The sequence below is a fragment of the Amblyraja radiata genome, chromosome 35, assembly GCF_010909765.2.
Source record: "Amblyraja radiata isolate CabotCenter1 chromosome 35, sAmbRad1.1.pri, whole genome shotgun sequence".
Taxonomy (NCBI): domain Eukaryota; kingdom Metazoa; phylum Chordata; class Chondrichthyes; order Rajiformes; family Rajidae; genus Amblyraja; species Amblyraja radiata.
In genome coordinates this window covers 5265550-5293196 of record NC_045990.1, presented here as the reverse complement: position 1 = coordinate 5293196, position 27647 = coordinate 5265550, and the positions used below count along the sequence as shown (strand labels likewise).

General features: G+C 47.1%; 1 protein-coding gene across 2 annotated transcripts in view; it reads right to left on the bottom strand.

The window, feature by feature from the left end:
* Nucleotides 1-2408: 2408 nt before the first annotated feature.
* LOC116991952 (ras GTPase-activating protein nGAP-like) overlaps nucleotides 2409-27647 on the bottom strand; it is a 40975-nt gene continuing 15736 nt past the window's right edge. For both annotated transcript variants that reach the window (XM_033050961.1, XM_033050962.1), the window contains 15 exons: nucleotides 23984-24072; nucleotides 23371-23450; nucleotides 22547-22700; nucleotides 21523-21621; nucleotides 19511-20059; nucleotides 17519-17663; nucleotides 15488-15632; nucleotides 13312-13548; nucleotides 11307-11508; nucleotides 8850-8950; nucleotides 6770-7136; nucleotides 5512-5643; nucleotides 5131-5303; nucleotides 3590-3668; nucleotides 2409-3087 (listed from right to left, as the gene is read on the bottom strand). In XM_033050961.1, coding sequence (XP_032906852.1) covers nucleotides 2857-3087; nucleotides 3590-3668; nucleotides 5131-5303; nucleotides 5512-5643; nucleotides 6770-7136; nucleotides 8850-8950; nucleotides 11307-11508; nucleotides 13312-13548; nucleotides 15488-15632; nucleotides 17519-17663; nucleotides 19511-20059; nucleotides 21523-21621; nucleotides 22547-22700; nucleotides 23371-23450; nucleotides 23984-24072 — 2783 coding nt within the window. In that variant the 3' untranslated portion in view covers nucleotides 2409-2856. The remainder of the gene's footprint in view (nucleotides 3088-3589; nucleotides 3669-5130; nucleotides 5304-5511; nucleotides 5644-6769; nucleotides 7137-8849; nucleotides 8951-11306; nucleotides 11509-13311; nucleotides 13549-15487; nucleotides 15633-17518; nucleotides 17664-19510; nucleotides 20060-21522; nucleotides 21622-22546; nucleotides 22701-23370; nucleotides 23451-23983; nucleotides 24073-27647) is intronic.

Below are 27647 nucleotides of genomic sequence, written 5' to 3'. Positions count from 1 at the left end.
ATATTCACATCACAAAATGGTGAAAATACATATTGTCTCCAAAGTGGTGGCCATATCGTATAACATCACAAAATGGTGGATGCATACATCACCTCACAAAACGGTGAGTGATTATCACCTCACAAAATGTGGGCACATATATCACCACACAAAATGGTGGGTACGTATATCCCCACACAAAATGGTGGATACGTATATCCCCACACAAAATGGTGGGCACATATATCCCCACACAAAATGGTGGGCACATATATCACCACACAAAATGGTGGGTACGTATATCCCCACACAAAATGGTGGGCACATATATCCCCACACAAAATGGTGGGCACATATATCGCCACACAAAATGGTGGGCACATATATCACCACACAAAATGGTGGGTACATATACCGCCACACAAAATGGTGGGCAAATATATCACCACACAAAATGGTGGGCGCATATATCACCACACAAAATTGTGGGTGCCTATATCACCACACAAAATGGTGGGCGCATATACCACCACACAAAATGGTGGGCGCATATACCGCCACACAAAATGGTGGGTAAATATATCACCACACAAAATGGTGGGTGTATATACCACCACACAAAATGGTGGGCACATATATCGCCACACAAAATGGCGGGTGCATATATCGCCACACAAAATGGTTGGTAGATATATCATCACACTAAATGGAAGGTGAATATATCAGCACACTAAATGGCGACTGCATACAGTATATCACCACACAAAATGGTGAACGTTTATATCATCTCACAGAGGAATGGCCGAGTCATATAACATTCCAAAATTTCACAAAATGGTGGGAGCGTACATCACCTCACAAAACGGTGAGTGATTATCACCTCACAAAATGTGGGCATTTATATAACACAGAATGTTGGACACATTTATCAGCTCATAGAATGGTAGGTGCATATAACGCCTCATACATTTTCTCAGAAAATGATGACAGTACCATAAAATATCGCAAAATGACTGGCACACGCGTCATAATTTCCGAAAATGATGAGCATGCCAAATGACATCATAAAATGGTGGTCACAAGATCATCTCACAAAATGGCCAAATCTCTCTCATCGCCCCTGAAGATATCGATCACCATTTATCATTTGCATCTGGCCACCGTTTGCTTACACCAGCGGTTACTCAAAGTCTACACACATTAAAGTCAAATAAATAATGGTCAACAAATGATAGTTGGAAAGCTGTATTTTAAAGGCAGATCTGAATTTTGATAAGGGTAGTATCAACAGGTGGAACTGTACAGTGTGAAAATGTGGGTTCATGAGCTAATACTGAGATCACAAGGACTGCTTCCAGCAATTCCATCTCTGTTTGTCTTTGCACATCTCCCTCCACACCAGAGTCTATCAGGTGCTGAAATCCTCATCTTTGCAAGAGTCAACTAATCTGTGCCATTCCTGGTCATGCATGAACATTCAAAACTCTGCCAGTGATAAACCAAAGCAAATTTTTCTTCCTGTTCAGGTTCAAGATATAGGAGCAGAATTAGGCCTTTCGGCCCATCTAGTCTAGTCCGCCATTCAAACATGGCTGATCTATCTCTCCCATTCTCCTGCCTTCTCCCCATAAACCCTGACACCAGTAATTTTTGACATTTTTTAATAACTGTTTAAAAAAAGAGAAATTACATTGAAACTGTTCACAAAAATAATATTTCTTTCTCAAAATTACATCCCTTCAAACTTTTGCTTTCAAAATGTACAGCTCAAAATATTTGACATTTTCTCAGTCCTCTATTGCTACTAGCTTGATATAGAGAATTCAATGAGTTAGCAACAGTGTGGGTCTTTTCACCAGAAGAACCACCGTGGTTCTAGAAGTTAATGCCATCAAGGACATTTATAGTTGAGTAATTAATATACTGTTTTCTATATAATTAAAAAAAAATATTTACATCAAGGCACCCTCCACAGTTCCAATGTGTATTCAATTTAAGTCGGTCATAGAGTGACGTGAAGCTTCAGCGATCAGAGTCATAGCAGTCATGGAGTGCGTGTGGGGGGGGGGGGCGGGGGCGGGTGTGTACAAAGACCATCTCGAAGAGGCGCAGTTAAATAATATGTTGAGAAATCCAATGTCGGAAAATGTGACAAGCTAGATCTCAAATTTAAAATGAGACCCAGAATTTTGAAGACCCAATCGATCCAGTTTGGGGCAGCACTGTGAGGCAGCGGTAGAGTTGCTGCTTACAGCGCCAGAGCCCCAGGTTCGGTCCTGACTATATCCTGGTTGTTGTACGTTCTCCCCGTGACCTGCGTGGGTTTTCTCCGGGTGCTCAGGTTTACTCCCACACTCCAAAGACGTGCAGATTTTGTGGGTTATTTGGCTTGGTAGAAATTGTGAATTGTCCCTAGTGTTAGTGCAAAGGGATCGCTGGTTGGCACGGACGCGGTGGGCCGAAGGGCCTGTTTCCACGCTGTGTCTATAAACTAAACTAAATTAAACAATGGATTTGATGTGGGGACGGAGGACATTCAACCAGAGTACAAACGTCCAGTTGTGAGACCTGTTCCTGTGGTGTGTACGTTATGGGACTTCCTGTATGGTTAACCCTAAACTTGAACCTCATTCCTAAGTAGTACCAGAGATTGGTGCATCTCTCTGCCACACACTCTGACACCAAGGAAGCTTGTCAACCTACTCAATAATATAGGGAAGGCTTTATCCAAGGTCCGGCCCTCATACGCAATGCAAACTTTTAAAGAGTGCACAGATATGGGAGAATTATGAATGAGCAGGAATTTTTTGCTTTGATATTTCACACGTCGTCTTGTACACAGGAGAACAAACAGAGTTTTGGGGTTGAGGAAAGTCTTTATACAGGGCCGTTCTCGACTTGGCCATTCTCCACGATCTGATTGTCGGTGGTATCCGGTTGTGTCTTGGGTCCGGGTGGAGGTGGTAGACCAGGGCCGGTCGGAGCCTGGGATGTGGTATCTGTACGAGCACCCTGGCTGGAGGTTGCTGGCTGTTGGTTGGCCCTCATCCCGCCCACGGCCTTCAGAAGCTCTGCATGCCGCTGTTCCATCGATAGGAGGCGACTTTCCTGCAATGAAGCACATCCTGTTAAGTTAAGGCTATTTGCTATTGAATCACAGGTCATTCCCAAAGACGGCTGTTCAGCCCACAGGCCCATGCTGGTTGTAAAAGAACCTCCCACACAAAATGGTGGGTCCATATATCGCTTCACAAAATGGTGGGCCCATATATCAGCACACAAAATGGTGGCTCCATATATCCCTTCACAAAATGGTGGGTCCATATATCGCTTCACAAAATGGAGGGTCCATATATCACCACACAAAATGGTGGGTCCATATATCGCCTCACAAAATGGCGGGTCCATATATCACCACACAAAATGGTAGGTCTATATATCGTTTCACAAAATGGTGGATGCATATATCACCACCAAATGGTGGGTGTGTATATAGCCAAGCAAATTATATTCAATTCCACAAAAAAAGGGTCAAATGGTTTTCCTCTGTATTCTGTCCTTGGATCTATTTGCAACATGCAAGCATGCTGCCCAGTGAAATATTACTTACCAAACACGCTATCTTATTCTCGGCAGTGATTTCTAACTTATCAATGTCCTTTTTTCTTTCCTCTTCTATTGCGTCAAGCCTGGAGAAGCAGAAGAAAAACATCTCAACGTGCGTTCAGGCTGTGCAGAAACCACATGGACACTGTAGAACAAGGTACTCATCCACAGCAAGGTAGTGGAGGGAAGGTTCTACTCTATTCAGAAGAACCGACTACTGAGGTGTTTTCACACCCCATTCATCCTTCCACGTCTCTCTCCTCCCTGACTCTCAGTCTGAAGAAGGGTCTCAACCCGAAACGGCACCCGTTCCTTCTCTCCAGTGATGCTGCCCGTGACCGCGTGGGTTTTATCCGGGTGCTCCGGTTTCCTCCCACACTCCAAAGACGTACAGGTTTGTAACTTAATAGTTTTGGGTAAAAATTTTTTTTGAAAATTGTCCCTAGTGTGTGTAGGATAATGCTAGTGTAGGGGGTAATCGCTGATCAGTGCGGCCTCGGTGGGCCTGTTTCCACGCTGTATCTCTAAACTAAACTAAACTCCTGCTGTGAGGCAGAATCTCTGCAGGGAATAGACAGACGGCATTTCGAGTTGTGATCCTGCAGTGTGGAGAAAGTTCCAACTGAAAACGTCGTTCGCCCATTCCCTCTACAGGTAGTTCCTGACCTGCTGACTTCATTTTATTGTTTATTGCTGGTTTTCACTGTATGGTGTTGAGTTTACAGTTACAGTTTCCCGAGGTACAGGGAAAGGTTTTAATGTGTGCTAATGTCAGCGGAAAGACAATACACAATTGCAATCCAGTCATTTACAGTGTACAGATACTGGATAAGGGAATAACGTTTAGTGCTGGGTAAAGACAGCAATGGACAGACAATAGACAATAGGTGCAGGAGTAGGCCATTCAGCCCTTTGAGCCAGCACCGCCATTCAATGTGATCATGGCTGATCATCCCCAATCAGTACCCCGTTCCTGCCTTCTCCCCATATCCCCTGACTCCGCTATCTTTAAGAGCCCTATCTAGCTCTCTCTTGAAAGCATCCAGAGAGCCGGCCTCCACCGCCCTCTGAGGCAGAGAATTCCACAGACTTACAACTCTCTGTGAGAAAAAATGTTTCCTCATCTGCGTTCTAAATGGCTTACCCCTTATTCTTAAACTGTGGCCCCTGGTTCTTAGTGGAGTTTAAGAGGATCATAGTTAACTTAAGAAATGTTGCTGTAGGAGTAGAGATTTAAAAGTGTGGAGCAATTGTAAAATGTGACTGTAGATCTGTTTCTGTGTCTCACACGTAAATAGTCGCCAGGGTTGGGCGCCATCTTGCAATGATTTGATTGGAATGTTTTCTGCAGCTACCTTGCGTTTACCTCAAGATTCCAGCCTATTTGCTACAAAGCAAGAATTTCATTGTCCTATCTGGGACACATGACAATAAACTCTTTTGAATCTTGAATCTATTTTCTCTGCATACATTTCATCTTTTGTTGAGCTAACAGCTTCATAATCTCGGTTGATTTCATTGAGGGATAATTTTTTGTTCACTCACCTGCTGGTGAGATTTGAGATCAATTGGTCCTTTTCCTTCAGTTCCTTTCTCTGCTTCTCCTCACTTTCTTGAAGCGTTTGCTCGAGGTGTTTGCTAATGCGGTTTCCGAGCTCCTTCAGGTCCTGGGCGATTGTCCCCACGGTTGTCTGCAAACTGGCGATGTCTTGCTCGTACTGTGGGAGGGCAGCGAGGAAAACAAAAACAGATGATATTTATTCCCTCAACTGCAATGGAACACTTTGGTTTTCACAGCTGGTGGGAACATTGAACTCAGGACATAAAATTCAAGAGCACACGAACTAGCCCTATGGTCCACCATGTCTGTGCCAAACACAAGGCCATGACTAACTCTTATCTGCTTGCACAAGATCCTCCATTTACCTTCTCAAAGGGTTTGCTGCCTTGACTCTCAGACTCCATTTGCGAGGACCATTTCTCGATTCCAGAGTTACGCTCCCACGGGACTTGGGACTTTCTGAATGAATCGACCGGCATTAGGCGGGGATGATGGGTCTGTCATGGAAAGAAGAGAGTTAGAGCAACCGGAATATGGAACGAGAAGAATTACAGAGTCATAGAGTGATACAGTGTGGAAACAGGGCCTTCAGCCCAACTTGGCCACACCAGCCAACTGTCCCAGTTACACTAGTCCCACCTGCCCACATTTGGCCCATATCCCTCCAAACCTGTCCTATCCATGTACCTGTCTAAATATTTCTTAAACGTTGCCTCAACTACCTCCTCTGGCAGCTCGTTCCATACACCCACCACCCTTTGTGTGAAAATGTTACCCCTCAGATTCCTATTAAATCTTTTTCGGTGGTGGATGTATGAAATGAGCTGCCAGAGGAGGTGGTTGAGGCAGGTACGATCACAACATTCAAGAAACATTTAGACAGGACAGGTGGATAGGGTAGGTTTAGAGGGCTACGGATCAAATGCAGACAGGTAAACCTAGTGTGGACAAACATATTGGCCAGTGTGGGCAAACTGGGCTCTATGACTCTATAACTAAAAATCCTTATTACTCTTTATTCATTTTGTGTCTATCTTCGGTGTAAACCAGCATCTGCAGTTCCTTCCTACACAGACCACTGAGGGAATCTCTTTCACAATCCCAAAACACTCACGTTAACTGTTACCCTCCGAGCCGAAGATGTGTGTACCAGTGCTCTTTACAGCCAAATAGCCACTTTCGTGGATGCTGAATGCAGTAATGTTGGAAAGGCTATGCCCAATTTATACATAACAAACTCCCACAAGCCACAATATGAAATAGCCCAGAGGTTTGTCTGATGATTTAGGGATAAATATCAGGCATTTTTCAAGTGATAAAACCTGCTGCGATCGTTTGGAACAGTTGGATGAATTCCCAATTCCCTATTTCCTTCTCTCCATAGATGCTGCCTCACCCGCTGAGTTTCTCCAGCATTTTGTACTACCTCTGAATTCCCAATGACTTGGTTACCATTAGTTGTAGAATCACAGACTCATGCATCACACTATTTGCTGTAGGAATCAATAGGAGACACTATGGCCAATGTGTGTACTGCAAACTCCCACAAGCAACAATGTGATTGAGTCCAGAGGTGCCTAACCCCATAACGTGGGCTGTGCTGCATTGGCATGGCATGCTCACCTGCATTTTCGGCTGTGGGCTGGCGTGCAATCGGGAGCGCGGTGACCTCAGCGAGTGGGTGCCAGAGTAGGGCATCTTGGTCAGGGTGCTGTATTGCCGGTCTGGCAGGCTGGTGATGGTGTCTTGGTCGGCGTGCTCCCCCAGGTCTGGACTGGGCTGACAGCCAGGCGACTGGTGCGACACGCAGGGTCTCTTCCGTGCCGGCGCGCTCTGGGTGCGTTTAACCGTAGCCGCGCTGCTTTTTGTCAACCTGCTCACGTGCTGATGTTCCTCCACCGTGGACCTCTGCAGGCTCAGCATCGACGCGCTGACCTGGTTCACGTCCTTGGGCGCCACGTAGGTCGGCTTGTCCACCCGGCAGTACGGGCTGGAAGAGTATAATACATAGAACAGTGAAGAAAATCAACATGCCTGCAACAACTCTTAGGGGCATGTCCCACTTGGCCGTCATTTGCACGTCATGCAGATGCCACGCGAAGATTTTGTACATCACAAAATCCTGCGACAACGCGCGTCACTGCCTATGTCATCACGCACCATGCGCGCATCACGTGCGTCGTGACACGTAAATGATGTCGCGTAAATTACACGCAAATGACCCGATGCACCAGGCTCAGCATACTGTCCGCTTGCATCACAGCCTGGTTTGGGATCAGCTCTGCCTAAAACTGCACGGAATCACACACAGAGTTGTAATTGTGTTAGCTAGTCACCTGCAAAATGATGCCAAACTAGAGAACGTTCTAGTTTTTAGTTTTGGAGATGCAGCGCGGAAACAGGCCCTTCGGCCCACCGGGTCCGCCCCGACCAGCGATTCCCGCACATAACACCATCCTACACCCACTCGGGACAATTTTTACATTTATACCAAGCCAATTAACCTACAAACCTGCACGTCTTTGGAGTGAGGGAGGAAGCCGAAGATCTCGGAGAAAACCCACGCAGGTCACGGGGGAGAACGTACAAACTCCGTACAGACAGCACCCGTAGTCAGGATCGAACCCGGGTCTCCGGCGCTGCATTCACTGTAAAGCAGCAACTCTACCGCTACGCCACCGTGACTGCCCAAAAAAGGTTCTGATTGCCTTCTCAATGAATGCCTGTCATTATTTTAATGAGGTCTCCGCTCAGCCCCCAGTGTAGAAACCCCGTGCATACAGCACCCAAGGCCAGGATCGAACCCTGGTCTCAGTGGCTGTGAGGCAGAGTCTCTACCTGCTGCACCACTGTGTTGCCCTTCAGTTTTAGTTCGCTAGCTTTAGTTAGTTTAGCTTATTTTAGCTTAATTTATAGCTTATCTTCACTTAGTTTATATTAGTTTAGCTTATCTAAACTTTTTTTTTTTTTTTCCTTCTTTATTTATATAGCACATTTTTAGTCAACTTGCATTGACCCCAAAGTGCTTCACATAATTACATCCACACACACAGGCAAAGGTGGGTGAAGTGTCTTGCCCAAGGACACACACAGGCAAAGGTGGGTGAAGTGTCTTGCCCAAGGACACAACGACAGTATGCACTCCAAGCGGGATTCGAACCAGCTACCTTCCGGTTGCCAGCCGAACACTTAGCCCATTGTGCCATCTGTCGGTACAGCATGGAAACAGGCCCTTCGGCCCACCAAGTCCATGCCGACCACACATGTTATCCCATGTTAGCCCACATTGCCATTTTTCCATCCACTCCCTACATACTAGGGGCAATTTAACATTAACATTTAACCCGTACGTCTTTTGAATGCAGGAGGAAACCGGAGCACCCGGCAGAAACCCACGCAGTCACAGGAAGAACGTGCAAATTCCGCACACGAGATCAGGATCGAACCTGGGTCTCTGGCATTGTGAGGCAACGACTCTACCCGCTGCACCACTATGCCGCCTATAAACAGTGGTAAATTTTAACGCCTGAATATGTACATATTGGTACTGCTACTAAATGTATTTCACCACCTTTATAGACACCAACAGTCGATGCAACTTTGGACCTAATATTATTTTTTAATTAATAATTGTAAATTAAATAGATTAGCAATGGTAGGGACTTGTGCCTGTACGAGATTAAACAGCTTGCCTCCACCATACCTGAGCTCCTGGTGATGTATCAGAGGTGCACCTGTGTCCCCCATGGAGTGAGTGATGCCATTCAGGATAGCAGGGAGAGGCTGCAGCTTGTGGAGTTCGGTCTGTCGGCGTTGCGGGATGCGGCGGGTTGAACCAGGATCGCCCGAGCGTGCATGGAAAGGAGGTGGCAAAAGGAGAACGTTAGCGAGGGTAGGTGTACGTTAGTAAGGGGGCGCCACGGTGGCGCAGCGGTAGAGTTGCTGCCGTACAGCGCCGGGGACACGGGTTCCAGCCAGACTACAGGTGCTGTCTGTACGGAGTTTGTTCCTTCATGGGTTTTCTCCGGGTGCTCCAGTTTCCTCCCACATTCCAAAGGCGTACAGGTTCATACATTAATTGGCTATAGTAAAAGATTCTTAAATAAAGTGGAGGCCATTTAAGACTGAGGTGAGAAAAAATTTTTCACCCGGAGTGTTGTGAATTTATGGAATTCCCTGCCACAGAGGGCAGTGGAGGCCAAGTCACTGGATGGATTTAAGAGAGAGTTAGATAGAGCTCTGGGGGCTAGTGGAGGCAAGGGATATGGGGAGAAGGCAGGCACGGGTTATTAATAGGGGACGATCAGCCATGATCACAATGAATGGCGGTGCTGGCTCGTAGGGCCGAATGGCCTCCTCCTGCACCTATTTTCTATGTTCCCATTCTAAATAGTCCCTAGTGTGTCTAGGTTAATGTACGGGGTTATCGCTGATCAGCACGGACTCGGTGGGCCAAAGGGCCTGTTTCCACACTGTATCTCTCAATTCTAAAGGCTAAAGATGGAGAGAAACCAACGCAGGAACTCAAGCGACTTAAGTTGTATCCATATCTGGGAATTAAATTCACCACAAAAATTCTGTCATACTAATTTAAGATGACCCTATAAACATTTCAATTTTTTAATTTTTGCAATTCTTAATTCTTGCAAAGCATGAATTTCATTGTCCTATCTGGGACACATGACAATAAACTCTCTTGAATCTTGAATTTGAAAGATACAGCAAGATCTCAGCCCACCGGGTCCACGTTGACCACCTGTTCACAGACACTCCATACCCACCAAAAAGCAAATTGACCTACAAACCCGCACGTCCTTGGGATGTGGGAGGAAACCGGAGCAGTCAGAAGAGACGCAGGAAATCCCAGGGAGATTGTGCAGATCCACACAGTAAGGAAGACATCAGTGGATTGTTATAATGTAAAGCTGGTAGAGTCACTCAGTGCCAGAGACCCGGGTTCGATCCCTACTGAAAACAACACAGGATTGAACCTAGGTCTCTGGGGCTGTGAGGTAGTGGCTTTACCCTCTGCACTATTACAATCCTCCGAATACTGCAGTTGTACAGGGTCTTGGTGAGACCACACCTGGAGTATTGCGTACAGTTTTGGTCTCCAAATCTGAGGAAGGACATTATTGCCATAGAGGGAGTGCAGAGAAGGTTCACCAGACTGATTCCTGGGATGTCAGGACTGTCTTATGAAGAAAGACTGGATAGACTTGGTTTATACTCTCTAGAATTTAGGAGATTGAGAGGGGATCTTATAGAAACTTACAAAATTCTTAAGGGGTTGGACAGGCTAGATGCAGGAAAATTGCTCCCGATGTTGGGGAAGTCCAGGACAAGGGGTCACAGCTTAAGGATAAGGGGGAAATCCTTTAAAACCGAGATGAGAAGAACTTTTTTCACACAGAGAGTGGTGAATCTCTGGAACTCTCTGCCACAGAGGGTAGTCGAGGCCAGTTCATTGGCTATATTTAAGAGGGAGTTAGATGTGGCCCTTGTGGCTAAGGGGATCAGAGGGTATGGAGAGAAGGCAGGTACGGGATACTGAGTTGGATGATCAGCCATGATCATATTGAATGGCGGTGCAGGCTCGAAGGGCCGAATGGCCTACTCCTGCACCTAATTTCTATGTTTCTATGTTTCTATGATGTCTTCCTTACTCTGTCCATAACTCTAGGGATAATGTTTTTTTAGAGATGCAGTCTTCTTCTTTCGTGTGGCGTGCACAGCCTAAAGTTGTAGGACAACTTGTTCTATTTGATCTTTCGTTTGTGCACGTCGAGTTGATTGCATTAGTCGAAACAGGGCGGACCACTTGAAGGTTGCAATCTTCCACCCCGAGATACAGTGTGTAAACAGGCCTTACAGCCCACCTAGTCCGCGCCGACCAGCAATCCCCTCACACTAACACTATCCTACACACACTAGGGACAGTTTACATTTGTACCAAGCCAATTAACCTACAAACCTGCACGTCTTTGGAGTGTGGGAGGAAACCGGAGCAGGTCACGGGGAGAAGGAACAAACTGCGTACAGGCAGCACCCGTAGTCAGGATCGAACCCGTGGGGATGTAGGGTGGGCTTAGCCTTGTGTAATCAGTCGTGGTTGATGGGGCATAACAAAGAAACAGAAGTCAATATGAGAGAGCCACACCTGGTCCAGGCGTGGGACAATGTCACAGAGAAGGGAATGCAGGATGGAAAGTTCCAGGCCTAGGTCGATGCAACCTTCAAACTCCGAGGCATTCATGCTTGGCTCTGAATTGGAGATGTTCGTCAGGAACATCCTCATGTTTTCCCAGTTTGACCTCAGGAAGTCATCCATGAAGGTCATGTAGCCTTCCTTGTCTTCAAACCTGTTTGATGAACACAAACTGAGATCAGTGACCGCACCGCACACTGGTCAACCTGAGGAGCAACAGACTGGTTCCACCAAGATGCAGCACTGAACGCCACAGGAGATCCTTCCTCCCTGTGGCTATCAAACTGTACAACTCCTCCCCCCTTCTGTCGTGGGGTAGACTGACTCCCCTCCCCCCCCCCCCCAATCTTTGCACATGTGTATATATATGTGTGTGTGTGTGTATATACATATATATGTGCAAGTGTATATGTATGTATCTATCTATATATTAAAACTCTGTGTGTGTATATATATATATGTGTGTGTGTGTGTGTGTGTGTGTGTGTGTGTGTGTGTGTGTGTGTGTGTGTGTGTGTGTGTGTGTGTGTGTGTGTGTGTGTGTGTGTGTGTATATATCTGTTTTTGTGTGTGTGTGTGTGCGCATGTGCGTATATGTGTATATATATATGTGTGTATGTGTATATATATAGAAACATAGAAATATAGAAATTAGGTGCAGGAGTAGGCCATTCGGCCCTTCGAGCCTGCACCGCCATTCAATATGATCATGGCTGATCATCCAACTCAGTATCCCGTACCTGCCTTCTCTCCATACCCTCTGATCCCTTTAGCCACAAGGGCCACATCTAACTCCCTCTTAAATATAGCCAATGAACTGGCCTCAACTACCCTCTGTGGCAGAGAGTTCCAGAGATTCACCACTCTCTGTGTGAAAAAAGTTCTTCTCATCTCGGTTTTAAAGGATTTCCCCCTTATCCTTAAGTTGTGACCCCTTGTCCTGGACTTCCCCAACATCAGGAACAATCTTCCTGCATCTAGCCTGTCCAACCCCTTAAGAATTTTGTAAGTTTCTATAAGATCCCCTCTCAATCTCCTAAATTCTAGAGAGTATAAACCAAGTCTATCCAGTCTTTCTTCATAAGACAGTCCTGACATCCCAGGAATCAGTCTGGTGAACCTTCTCTGCACTCCCTCTATGGCAATAATGTTCTTCCTCAGATTTGGAGACCAATACTCCAGGTGTGGTCTCACCAAGACCCTGTACAACTGCAGTAGAACCTCCCTGCTCCTATACTCAAATCCCTTTGCTATGAAAGCCAACATACCATTTGCTTTCTTCACTGCCTGCTGCACCTGCATGCCTACTTTCAATGACTGGTGTACCATGCCACCCAGGTCTCGCTGCATCTCCCCTTTTCCTAATCGGCCACCATTTAGATAATAGTCTGCTTTCATGTTTTTGCCACCAAAATGGATAACCTCACATTTATCCACATTATACTGCATCTGCCAAACATTTGCCCACTCACCCAGCCTATCCAAGTCACCTTGCAGTCTCCTAGCATCCTCCTCACAGCTAACCCTGCTCCCCAGCTTAGTGTCATCCGCAAACTTGGAGATATTGCCTTCAATTCCCTCATCCAGATCATTAATATATATTGTAAATAGCTGGGGTCCCAGCACTGAGCCTTGTGGTACCCCACTAGTCACATGTGTATACATATGTGTGTGTATATGTATATATATATATACGTGTGTGTGTGTGTGTATATGTATATATATGTTTGTGTGTTTGTGCGCATATGTGTGTGTATACATGTATGTGTGCGAATGTAAATGTACATATATATACATATATATATATACTGTATATGTTTTCTCTCGTTTATCATACTGTTTACAGTGTACTATGTTTACATATTGTGTTGTTCCGCTGCAAGTAAGAATGTCATTGTTGCGTCTGGGACATTTGACAATAAAACACTCTTGACTCATGACAGCGGCTTGGACCTACGTGGTGAAGTTGGCCAGGTTCTGAATGGCCTTGGCGATGAGGGTGAGGGTCCGGGCGGTGCTGTCATTGGGGTACTCCTGGGTCAGGTTGAAGAGGCTGGGGGACATGATGGCCGGGCAGAGGAATCGCAGGAAGAGCGAGGCGCATATCATGCGTTGTCCGATGTCCGGCTTCCCTCGGTTGATACACTCTCGCAGCCAGGCCGCAAATATCTGCCTCAGCTCGTCGGGAAAGGCACTGAACGCAAGACAAACGCACAACATACATTTAAATTACAATTAAAACACAAAGTACTTGTGCTATCACACTCCAGCATAAGCTAAAAATTCAACTCAAAATTCACTGGAATTTAGAAGGATAGAATCATAGAAACATAGAAAATATGTGCAGGAGTAGGCCATTCGGCCCTTCGAGCCTACACCGCCATTCAAGATGCTCATGGCTGATCATCCAACTCAGTATCCTGCACCTGTCATCTCACCATACCCCCTGATCCCTTTAGCCACAAGGGCCACATCTAACTCCCTCTTAAATATAGCCTATGAACTGGCCTCAACTATCTTCTCTGGCAGAGAATTCCACAGATTCACCACTCTCTGTGTGAAAAATGTTTTTCTCATCTCGGTCCTAAAAGATTTCCCCCTTATCCTTAAACTGTGACCCCTTGTTCTGGACTTCCCCAACATCGGGAACAATCTTCCTGCATCAAGCCTGTCCAACCCCTTAAGAATTTTGTAAGTTTCTATAAGATCCCCCCTCAATCTTCTAAATTCTAGCGTGTTAGATTTTGGAAGGGAACATTATCCCCCACAACCAAAATGTGGGCAGCAGAGATGATGGAGACGTTACATCTGGAAAGAATTAGATTTGTCCTATTGGACAAGTATAATTCTTTTGAACAGATATGGTCTCCATATATACAGTATTTAGAGAAGTAGCTGTTCTTGGCAACACAGCTCGGCGTGCACCCTGCGGGATTTGGTGAGAATAATTCATTTTTATATTGGAATTAACATATATGTCTTTATTGATACTATCACTTGTAGTAGTGTTATTAACAATACATATTGTGGTTTTTTATAATTTTTTTTTTTTTTTTTTTTTTTTTTTCCGTTTCTCTTTTCTTTCTTATATATAATCAAATTATTATTTAATCACTCTCTTAATGATTTATAACTGTTCTATTCTTTTTCTATCATTATTTCTAAAAAAAAATAGTAGATAAGTATTATTAGTGTTTTACTTAATGCAAATTGAATTAATTTGATATAAAGTTGTTTGAAGCATTGTAATTGATTACCTTTAATAAAAAAAAAATATATAGAATTTCTAGCGTATTATCTACAATCATATTCATAATCATACTTTATTAGCCAAGTAAGTTTTGCAACATACGAGGAATTTGATACAACAGAAGTGAGTGTGAAAACGCACACCTCCAGATTCAGGGACAGTTTCTTCCCAGCTGTTATCAGGCAACTGAATCATCCTCCCACAACCAGAGAGCGGTGCTGAACTACTATCTACCTCATTGGTGACTCTCGGACTTGATCAGACTTTACTGGATTTATTTGCACTAAACGTCATCCCCTTATCATGTATCGATACACTGCAAACGGCTCGATTGTAATCATGTGTTGTCTTTCCGCTGTCTGGATAGCACGCAACAAAAGCTTTTCCCTCTACCTCGGTACACGTTTCTATAAGATGAGAGGGGATCTTATAGTTCATAAAATTCTTAAAGGATTGGACTGGCTAGACGTGCCAGTGGCATTTATAATACCATTGGAATATCATGATGGCAGAAGGTCAGACAATATAGTATTGAAATAATGGCTGACTAGAGGGCCTGAGTGGTCTACCAGTGCTCTATATTTGATGAAACAAGGAACTGCAGATGCTGGCTTACCAAGAAATGACACAAAGTGCTGGGGTAACTCTGCGGGTCAGGCAGCATCTCTGGAGAACATGGATAGGTGATGGTGGACACAAAATGCTGGAGTAACTCAGCGGGACAGGCAGCATCGCTGGAGAGAAGGAATGGGTGATGTTTTGGGGGAGATGTTTTGGGTCCATATAAACCAGCATCTGCAATTCTTTCCTGCACATGGATAGGTGATGTTTCGGGTCGGGACCCTACTTTAGAAACATTGGATATTTGTTTTTGCTCACTTACCACTGGGAGTCTATGATTTGGTGAAATGCTTCTTCACAGCTCTCTCTCATATTCGACTGGTTTTCCAAAACATCATTAGCCGAGCACTTGTTCGGATCCACTTCGTAATTCTCCTCAGGATTGTAGAGTCGTGTTACAAAGTCTCCTGCGAATGAGGTTGTGGGAGGTTACAGAGTGTGGGAGCACCCGGAGAAAACCCACGCGAAAACCCACGGGGAGAATGTACAAACTCCATACTTTTGTCATTAGTGTACGGGGGTGATCGCTGGACGGTACGTTCTCGGTGGGCCGAAGGGCCTGTTCCCGCGCTGTAAACTCTAAAGATCATAGGAAGGGGGCGCTGCACTGCAGCAGCCTGTCGGCAGCGTGTCGTTTTTTTTAGTATGTTTAAAAGTGTGTTTTTAATGTTTCTTTGTGTGTTATGTGTGGGGGGTGGTGTGGGGGGGTAAGGGGGAAACCGTTTCGGCCGCCTCCTCCATGGAGGCGACTTTTTCCAGGTCGCCTCCCCCGTGGCCTAACAGCAAGGATCGGCGCGGACTTTCCCGGAGACGCGCCCGGGGCTTCAGCGGCGGGCGCAGCGTGGACTCTCGGCATGGAGCGGGTGAGCCCTCGCTGGAGGGGAGCGCTCCGTTACGCTGGCCCGCGGCAGTCGGCAGCCGGCAGCCTGAAGCCGCAGTCTGCAGAACTCCAGCTGGTGCGGCGTCTACAGCCCGGGATCTCACGTGGAGGACCCGGGTGGAAGAAGAAGCTTTCACTGCCGGCCCGCGGCCATCTTCTACCGCAGGTGCGGCATGGACTTACCATCTCCCCTGGAGGGGAGCTTCGACCGCCGGCCCTGCAGACTGCGGTGCTTCCGGCTGCGGCACGGCAGGTACTTTAAAACTTTGACCGTCGGTCTGCGGCCTACACCAGCCTGAAGCCGCGGTCTCTGGTTGGGAAGAGCCGATCCTGGACTCACCTTGACTTTGACTTTGTCCCTTACCATCTGGACGCCCGCAGCAACGGCTGTGGAGGGTGGTGGTCCCGACCACGGGGGAAAATGGAGGAGGACTGGCCAAGCTCTGTGCCTTCCACCACAGTGATGAATGCTGTGGTGGATGTTTGTGTAAAATTTTAATTGTGGTTGTGTTCTTTATTATTGTACCGCTGCTGGCAACCCAAATTCCACCGACCTTGGTTGTGTGGCAATTAAATTATATCTATCTATCTATCTAAAGTAAATTCAGTTCTGTATCTGCCCTTTAGAGGGTGGCAGTCAGCTATCTAGTGCCAAGCTTCTCAGCAATTAAGTGGGGATGCGTCAGAAGCCTGCCCAATTAGCCTGCCCAACCTTTTACTTGTAGCTCAGGCCCTCCAGTCTTGGCAACATCCTCGTAAATCTTCTCTGCACCCTTTCCAGCTTGACATCGTATCTCCAGGTATAAGCCCAAATCACCAAGGAGGAAGCTTACGGGGGCACAGTGGCGCAGCGGTAGAGTTGCTGCCTTACAGCGGTAACAGCACCAGAGACCCAGGTTCGATCCCGACTACGGGTGCTGTCTGTACGGAGTTTGTACGTTCGCCCCGTGACCGCGTGGGGTTTTCTCCAAGATCTTCGGTTTCCTCCCACACTCCAAAGACGACGTACGGGTTTGTAGGTTGTTTAAGAAGGAACTGCAGATGCTGGAAAATCGAAGGTAGACAAAAATGCTGGAGAAACTCAGCGGGTGCAGCAGCATCTATGGAGCGAAGGAAATAGGCAACGTTTCGGGCCGAAACCCTTCCGGGTTTCGTCCCGAAACGTTGCCTATTTCCTATAGTGGAGATTGTTCAACTCTGCATGGAGCGGAGGTAATAGGCAACGTTTCGGGCCAATTGTAGGTTAATTGGCTTGGGTTCGTAGACTTGGCATAAGTGTAAATTGTCCCTAGTGTGTGTAGGATAGTGTTTATATGCAGGGGTCGCTGGTTGGTGTGGACTCGATGGGCCAAAGGGCCTGTTTCTACATTGTATCTCCGAACTAAACTACTTAAAGCCACGGGTTATTCTTACCAAGAGTTTCCACCAGGTACTTCTGCCCCACCAGCTTCATGAATTCATCAATGGCCTTGGTGGTCAAGGTGTTTTCTCTGAAGAGCACGGAGTGATTCTCCTCGCACCGATGGACCTCCGCAATCCCCGACTCGATGAGGAAGTCCTACAGAGTTGTGGCAAAGACAGTAAGGATGAACACATGCTTATCTCACACACGGCAGTGGCAACATTAATAGTCCATCTGTGGAATTCCCAATACCGGAGAGGTGACGGATCAAGCCCATCCAAGGCAGACAGACATCAGTAGATATTTGGGCAGGTGAGATATCTTTGGGGTTTGAGGACCCGGCTGGAATCTATTGAGTCCAAGGTTAGATTGCACAAATCTAACAAGGGCAGAACAGCTAGAGGGGCCAAATGGTCTATATCTTGCCATAAAACACCTGTATTAGAACAAGCGATTACCTCACTCACTAGTACCATCCTACACACACTAGCACCATCCTATACACACTAGTACCATCCTACACACACTAGTACCATCCTATACACACTAGTACCATCCTACACACACTAGTACCATCCTATACACACTAGTACCATCCTACACACACTAGCATCATCCTACACACACTAGTACCATCCTACACACACTAGTACCATCCTATACACACTAGCACCATCCTACACACTAGTACCATCCTATACACACTAGCACCATCCTACACACTAGTACCATCCTATACACATTAGCACCATCCTACACACACTAGTACTATCCTACACACACTAGTACCATCCTACACACACTAGCACCATCCTATACACACTAGTACCATCCTATACACACTAGTACCATCCTATACACACTAGTACTATCCTATACACACTAGCACCATCCTATACACACTAGTACCATCCTATACACACTAGTACCATCCTATACACACTAGCACCATCCTATACACACTAGTACCATCCTATACACACTAGTACTATCCTACACACACTAGTACTATCCTATACACACTAGCACCATCCTACACACACTAGCACCATCCTATACACACTAGTACCATCCTACATACACTAGCACCATCCTACACACACTAGTACTATCCTATACACACTAGTACCATCCTACATACACTAGTACCATCCTATACAAACTAGCACCATCCTATACACACTAGCACCATCCTACACACACTAGTACCATCCTACACACACTAGTACTATCCTATACACACTAGTACCATCCTACATACACTAGTACCATCCTATACACACTAGCACCATCCTATACACACTAGTACCATCCTACATACACTAGTACCATCCTATACACACTAGCACCATCCTATACACACTAGTACCATCCTACATACACTAGTACCATCCTACACACACTAGTACCATCCTACACACACTAGCACCATCCTACACACACTAGTACCATCCTACACACATTAGCACCATCCTATACACACTTAACCTACAAACCTGTACGTCTTTGTAGTGTGGGAGGAAACCAGAGCACCCGGGGAAAGCCACGTGGTCACAGGGAGAATGTATAAACTCCATACAGACATGGAAAATATAGAAACATAGAAACAAAGAAAATAGGTGCAGGAGTAGACCATTCGGCCCTTCGAGCCAGCACCGCCATTCAATATGATCATGGCTGATCATCCAAAATCAGTACCCCGTTCCTGCTTTCTCCCCATATCCCCTTGATTCCTTTAGCCCTTAGAGCTCTATCTAACTCTCTCTTGAAAACATCCAGTGGATTGGCCTCCACTGCCTTCTGTGACAGGAGATTGCAACCTTCACGTGGTCTGCCCTGTTTCAACCAATGCACAATCAAATAAGATCAATTAGTACAAGTTGTCCTACAGCTTTAGGCTGTGCACGCCATACGCAAGCAAGAAGAAGAAGGCAGCATCTCTACCGCTGTGGGTTGCGTGAGGGGGAGAGGGTGCCTGGAGCGGTAATGAGGTGCTGACGTACCTTGGCTTTGCCGACACCTTGGAGGGCATGAACGAGAGCCGAGGCCACCTCCTCCTTCTCCTTCACCTTCAGGGCTGGCTCCAGCACGGTGCACAGGGTGGTGTGTTTGCAGATGAGATACTCGGCAAACTCCTTGTAGTGTATCATGGGAAGGACCTTGATGTTCTGGTAGCGCAGGCTGAGCCTGATGGTGGGGAGGACCACCTTGCCCTTGTTGACGGCCTGCACGCTGATGCTGTGCCACCTCTCCGTGTGCTGACGTCCCGTCACCTCCGCCAGAGGGAGGGTGACGGAGCCCAAGGCGTTCATCTCCTTCCTCTTCTTGTCCTCGTCCCTGAAGAGGTGGAGGGTGACCTCCCGGACGGGGGGCAGGTTGTTGAACTCAAAGTGCTCGCCCCAGAAGAGCTCGTCGGCGTTGAGCTTGCTGGTGGTGCGGGCGTAGAGGCAGCCGTCAAGATGCAGCTCGCAGAAGTACTTCTTCCTGGGAGTCAGGTCCTTCACTTCATTCACCCACAAGCTCAGCATGTTCTCCACTCTCTCGCGGTTGTCCTGGAAGAGATCAACAATGGATGGAAGAAGGACACAAAATGTTTACAGTGTGGAGATACAGCACGGAAACAAAACAGGCCCTTCGGCTCGCCGGGCCCGCGCCGACCAGCGATCCCCGCCCATTAACACCATCCTACACCTGTTGGTATCTCGCATTGACACCAAGGCAGTGATCTTTACAAAATGCCTGCTCCTGGGCCAAGACTTTTGGCTGAAGCACAGGAAACAGGAGCAAAGAGAACATTCCAGGAAAAGAAATGTTCAGTGTAAATCTGAAGAAGTGTCTCGACCCGAAACGTCACCCATCCCTTCTCCCCAGAGATGCTGCCTGTCCCGCTGGGTTACTCCAGCTTTTTGTGCCTATCGACATTTTAGTTTAGTTTAGAGATACAGCAGGGAAACAGGCCCTTCGGCCCACCAGGTCAGCGCCGACCAGCGATCCCCGCACACTAACACTACCCTACACCCACCAGGGACAATTTTTACATTTATACCAAGCCAATTAACCTACAAACCTGTACCTCTTTGGAGTGTGGGAGGAAACCGAAGATCTCGGAGAAAACCCACGCAGAACGTGCAAACTCCGTACAGGCAGCACCCGTAGTCGGGATCGTACCAGGGTCCCCGGCGCTGCATTCGCTGTAAGGCAGCAACTCTACCGCTGCGCCACCGTGACCGCCCGTGCTGGAGTAACACAGCGGTAGAGACCCGGGTTCAATCCTAACTGCGGGTGCTGCCTGCACGGAATTTGACTTCAAACTTCAAGTAATAATAACAATAATGGATGGGATTTATATAGCGCCTTTCTAATACTCAAGGCGCTTTACATCGCATTATTCATTCACTCCTCAGTCACACTCGGTGGTGGTAAGCTACTTCTGTAGCCACAGCTGCCCTGGGGCAGACTGACGGAAGCGTGGCTGCCAATCTGCGGCTACGGCCCCTCCGACCACCACCAATCACTCACACACATTCACACACATTCACACACAGGCAAAGGTGGGTGAAGTGTCTTGCCCAAGGACACAACGACAGTATGCACTCCAAGCGGGATTCGAACCGGCTACCTTCTGGTTGCCAGCCGAACACTTAGCCCATTGTGCCATCCGTCGTCCCGAAAGTAACCCTTTCATCCCCTCTCTCTCCGCCCCTCCCCCACCCTGGTCGTTGTGCTAGTTTCTCTGTCGTTCTGTTGAGTTTCACTGTTTATATCGCTCGCTATCACCTTCCCCACAGCCAACAATGGACCATTGTGGGCTCCACTTTTCCTCAATCATCGTGGCCTTTTGCAGATCTTGCATTCTTTTGTTCCAGGCACCTTCTATATCTCTCGTTTCCCTCTCCCCTGATTCTCAGTCTGAAGAAGGGTCTCGACCCAAAACATCACCCATTCATTTCTCTCCAGAGATGCTGCCTGTCCCGCTGGGTTACTCCAGCATCTTGTGTCCATCTGCTATAGTTACCTTGTTGGGCTGGACAGTTCGAAGCAGATTCTCCATCCATTTGTCTCTCTCTTCTGCGGATGAGCAGCCAAAGCAACGACTCCCCCTTGAGTTAATGACCTGTAAGTGTAAGCAGTGGGCATGTGTGAATCTATATACGTAGGTGAATGTGTGAGTGCAAGTGTGTGTGTGTGTGAGTGTGAGTGTGTGTGTGTGTGAGGTGTGTGTGTGTGTGTGTGTGTGAGGTGTGTGTGTGTGTGTGAATGTGTGTGTGTGTGTGTGTGTGCGAGTGTGTGTGTGTGTGTGTGTGTGTGTGTGTGTGTGTGTGTGTGAGGTGTGTGTGTGTGTGTGTGTGTGTGTGTGTGTGTGTGTGTGTGTGTGTGTGTGTGTGTGTGTGTGTGTGTGTGGATATGTGCATATATGTGAGTGCATGCGTGTCCATATGTGTGTGTGTGCGTGTGTGAGTGTGTGTATGTTTGTGAGTGTGTGAATGCATGTGTGTGTAGGCACGAGCATGAGTGTGTGTGCATGTTGTGTGTGCATGCATGTGTATTTGAGTGTGTGAATGAGCACATTCTGGTATGCATTGTGTGTGCGAGTGTGTGTGTGTGCGTGTGTGTGTGTGTGTGTGTCTGTGCATATGTGCTCTTGTGTGTAAATGCTCTGCACCATCTATGGAAACAGTGCCGCTCAGGGTAATGCCTCGCTCTTTAAGAATCGGAGACCCAGGGCAGAGCTCCCTTGCCACAGTGGGGGACCCCGCCAGAACATCCTTCACAAACAGCCATGCTATTGCCCGAGCCGGCTGCCTGCCCCTTTATGTCCGCGCCCCGGGGGCACTAGAGAGGGACTACGCACTGTCCACGGGCACCCATGGGGATTTCTGGGACCGCTGGGCACCGCGGGGGGATGGAATGTGTCCTCAATAAGGATTGTAACATAGTTATTTTGAAAATGTGGTGTCTTTAGTCTGGTGATTTTGTACTTTGTGTAACCGCGGGTTGGTTTGCATCATAATTGAATAAGAAACAGCCGCGCTATTTACCTCGAAGCAGTACTTCTCACCAAGGATGCTACTGTGGAGTTTCCTGATGATGACGTTCGTCTCATTCGACAGGTTGAGTGTCTCGATGGGGTTCAAAGGCCCCGATAAAGACTCGTAGGACACAGCCTCCCCCAGCTTCTGGATGCTCTGCCTTCTGGAGTACAAGGGGTGAAGCGAGTCCGAATTAGAAAGGTCCTGAGAGTTGACCTCCTGTGATCATCGTTTAGTTTAGTTTAGTTTAGAGATACAGCGCGGAAACACAATTTTCACCTAAGCTAATTAACCTACAAACCTGTGCGTCTTTGGAGTGCGGGAGGGAACCGAAGATCTCGGAGAAAACCCACGCAGTCACGGGGAGAACGTGCAAACTCCGTACAGACAGCACCCGTAGTTGGGTCTCTGGCGCTGTAAGCACTGTAAGGCAGCAACTCTACCGCTGCGCCACCGTGCTGCCCTTATGGGTGTGGACTTAAGATAGTCATAAAGTCATAGGGCGTGGAAACAGGCCCTTCGGCCCAACGTGCCCACCATGTCCCATCTACACTAGTCAGTCCCACCTGCCTGCGTTTGGCCCATGTCCCTCCAAACCTGCCCTATCCATCCAAGATATTGTGGAATTCTATAATAGGTGGCTTGCTTGTACATGTTCAGATGGATAATGAGCAAGGGATCTTGAGTGTTGCCTGTTTATGATGGGGTGCAGTGACTAACTCCCACCCACTATAGGAGGTTCTGCTGTGTCCGCAGTACATGGTGTAATGTTGATGCACTGCCCAGCACAGAAGGCATCTTTGCTTGGAAACCCTCCAGTACAATGGGTCTACCTGGTGCTCTTGCCGTGCGGAGACTCGGGTGCTTCGGCCTGGCTCCGACTTTTCTTCCTCCATCTTTTCCTGATCAGATTCTGCAACGGGAAGGAGAGTCAATCGTGGAGCAGGACTGCACACGTTGGTCAAAGGGTTTGGTGATGTCTTGCTCTGGGAAGGGGCATCTTGGAAGAGGGAGGGGGGAGAGAGGTGGGGGGGGAGAGGGGGGAGAGGAAGGGGGGGGAGAGGAAGGGGGGGAGAGGAAGGGGGGGAAAGGAAGGGGGAGAGGAAGGGGGGGGAGAGGAAGGGGGGGAGGGGAAGGGGGGGAGAGGAAGGGGGAGAGGAAGGGGGGAGAGGGGGAGAGGGAGAGTGCGAGGAGAGAGAGAGAGATATTGAATGGCGGTGCAGGCTCGAAGGGCCGAATGGCCTACTCCTGCACATATTTTCTATGTTTCTATGAGTGCGAGGAGAGAGAGAGAAAGAGAGAAAAATAGAGAGTGAGAGAGAGAGTGCGAGGAGAGAGAGTGAGTGTGAGGAGAGAGAGCTAGCATATGTTTGCTGGGCCGAATGGCCATAGTGTGAGCACGGAGATGGCTGGAGAGCGGCGGGGTTGAGGGAGTCGCGTTGGTACCTTCACGTTGTTTACTGGGCCCTCGCTGGAAGCTCCGATCCGTTCGGGTTTCCGCACTGCTGGGGGACTCCTCTTCCCAGACGGTGGATCTGCAGAAACAAAGGACGTCAGTAAGACTAGTCCTGCTCCTACTATCTCAGCGACACTGCCTTTCGAACTGCACCAGTCCCTCCAAGAGTTAGACACCCAAATGAACAGATAAATAGCAACAAACGGTTCCAGTATCCAATTCCAACGTTAAGGTGGACACAAAATGCTGGAGTAACTGAGCGGGTCAGGCAACATCTCTGGAGGAAAAGAATTTAAGGTGACGTTTCGGGTCGAGACCCTTCTTCAGACTGAGAGTCAGGGGAAAGTCGGGGGAATAGGCGGCACAAAGAATAAATGGGAGAAGGATATTGAAAAAGCAAATATCTGAAGGGATAGATTGGCACAGCACGAGGACCCAGCTGAAACTTGAACTCAGGAACAGATGAAAAACTATACTCTATACTTTATAACCTACGAACCTATCTCCATTGATGTATTACAGGTAACCCATTCCACCTCCCTTGTTTTTCTGTTGTGTTGTTTCTTGTTTTTTTTTTTGTTTTTTTTTTGCTTTCTTTTTTATTTTGTAACTTTCTACCCTCTCTTTTTCTTGCTTTCTATAAAAAATATAAATACTAGAAGCAGAAGTAATTGATAATGGAAAATTTTAATAATGTATGACTGATGTATATGAAAAGGTTTTTTTTTTACTATAATATGTAACTACATTTTATAATATGTCTACTTCTAATAAATAAATAAATTTAAAAAGAAGAAAAAGCAAATGTGATCCAGGAAATGGAGAGCCCACAATGGTCCATTGTTGGCTGTGGAGAAGGTGGTATGGAGTTAGACACCAAATGCTGGAGTAACTCAGTGGGACAGGCAGCATCTCTGGAGAGAAGGAATGGGTGACGTTTCGGGTCGAGACCCTTCTTCAGACTGAGGACTGAACTTTTTGTCTACCTGCGATTTAAACCAGCATCTGCAGTTCTTTCCTACACGTGATAACGAGTTGTACAGACTGTGAAACTCAGCAGGACGACAGTGAAACTAGTACGGCGACTAGGGACGCAGTCTATCTTCCGCAGATGCTGCCTTCCCTGCTGAGAGTTTCTGCATCTATTTCAGATTTTTGCAAATTGCTTGATTTTTGATGACGATACATCCTTTCCAAACCTGGGAATAATGAGCACGCAGATAACCAAAGTGTGCATCAGTCTAAACCTGCTGCAAATTACCGAAACTGTCACTTCCTGCAGATGCTATCGTTGACGGGCAACTAAAAAACACTGATAAAGCTGCAAATAAATTAATCCCTTCGAGTGCATTGGCATTGAGAACCAAAATGGAGAGGTGAAGAATCATCACCTATCCCAGTTTAGTTAAGTTAAGATTAGTTAGCTTTAGTTAGTTTAGTTTAGTGTTTCCCATGTGGCTATCAAACTGTAATAATAATAATAATAATGGATGGGATTTATATAGCGCCTTTCTAATACTCAAGGCGCTTTACATCGCATTATTAATTCACTCCTCAGTCACACTCGGTGGTGGTAAGCTACTTCTGTAGCCACAGCTGCCCTGGGGCAGACTGACGGAAGCGTGGCTGCCAATCTGCGCCTACGGCCCCTCCGACCACCACCAGTCACTCACGCACATTCACACACATTCACACACATTCACACACATTCACACACAGGCAAAGGTGGGTGAAGTGTCTTACCCAAGGACACAACGACAGTATGCACTCCAAGCGGGATGCGAACCGGCTACCTTCCGGTTGCCAGCCGAACACTTAGCCCATTGCGCCAAACTGTACAATTCCTCCTCCTTCTGTCGTGGGGTAGACTGTCTCCCCTCACCCCCCCCCAATCTTTGCACATCCCCAATCCTCTCCACTTGTCGCTTTAATTCCATCTTTCATGTATCTTGTGTTTTTATGACTGTCGGCAGATCAATTTCCCTCCTGGGATAAATAAAGTTCTATCATATTGTATCGTTTAGTTTTTAGTTTAGTTAAGAGGTACAGCAGAAACAGGCCCTTCGGCCCACCGAGTCCGCACCGAAAAGCAATCCCCGCACACTAACACTATCTACACACACTGGGGTAAATTTACATTTACACCAAAGCCAATTAAACCTACAACCCCGTACTTCGTTGGAGTGTGGGAGGAAACCGAAGATCCCGGGGGGAAATCCACGCAGGTCACGGGGAGAACGTGCAAACTCCGCACAGACAGCACCCGTAGTCGGGATTGAACCCGGGTCTCTGGCGCTGTAAGGCAGTAGCTCTACCATGTTCTCCAGAGATGCTGCCTGACCAGCTGAGTTATGGTCATTGAGTCATACAGCGTGGATACAGGCCCTTGGGTCCCACTTGCCCACACCGACCAACGTGTCCCATCAACACTAGTCCCACCTACCTGTGCTTGGCATAAATCCCTCCAAACCTGTCCTATCTATGTACCTGTACTTTGTGTATTTTCATGTTACCAGCATCTACGGTTGCAGTCTTCAGCCTTCCAGTCTGATGACAGGTCCCATCCCAAAACACCACCTATTCCTTCTCTCCAGAGATGCCGCCTGTCCCGCAGAGTTACTCCAGCATTTTTGTGTCTATCTTCGGTGTAAACCAGCATCTGCAGTTCCTTCCTACACACTCAATGACCTAATTCCCCTCCACTGACTGCGGTTTCCTGGAGAATTAGATTCCACGTGGGAGAGTCTAGGACTAGAGGTCACAGCCTCAGAATTAAAGGACGTTCTTTTAGGAAGGAGACGAGTAGAAATGTCTTTAGTCAGAAGGTGGTGAATCTGTTGCCACAGAAGGCTGTGGAGGCCAAGTCAGTGGATATTTTTAAAGCAGAGATATATAGATTCTTGATTAGTACGGGTGTAAAGCGGTTATGGGGAGAAGGCAGGAGAATGGGATTAGGAGGGGGAGATAGATCAGCCATGATTGAATGGTGGAGTAGATTTGATGGGCCGAATGGCCTAATTCTACTCCTCCAGATCTCCACCATTAACATCCTGATGGTCGCGGGACTTGCCATCGCCCGCCGGGGGCTCCAACATTAAGACTCAGAGCGGGGCCTGCCATCGCCCGGCGCGGCTTTAACGGCCGCGGGACTTGCCATCGCCCTCCGGGGGCTTTAACATCGGGAGAAGAATGGAAAACAGAGGAGAGACAATGACTTTGCCTTCCATCACAGTGAGGAGGAGATTCACTGTGATGGATGTTTGTGTAAATTGTGCAAATTGTGTGTCTTGGTTTTTTTTCTTGTTGTATGACTGCAGAAACCAAATTTAGTTTGAACTTCATTTGAGGTTCAAATGACAATAAACGGTATTGTATTGCCACCACTGACTGTGAACATTAGTGGACCACCACACAAATACATAGTGATCAAACCAGGGCAGAGGCAGAAAAATGATTTGACTAGTACGGGTGTCAGGGGTTATGGGGAGAAGGCAGGAGAATGGGGTTAAGAGGGAAAGATAGATCAGCCGTGATTGAATGGCAGAATAGCCTTGATGGGCCAAATGTCCTAATTCTGCTTCTATAACTTATTAACATGAAGGGTTAAATTATTGAAACATATGGGATTCACATCAGTGAATGGCAACTTTTAGA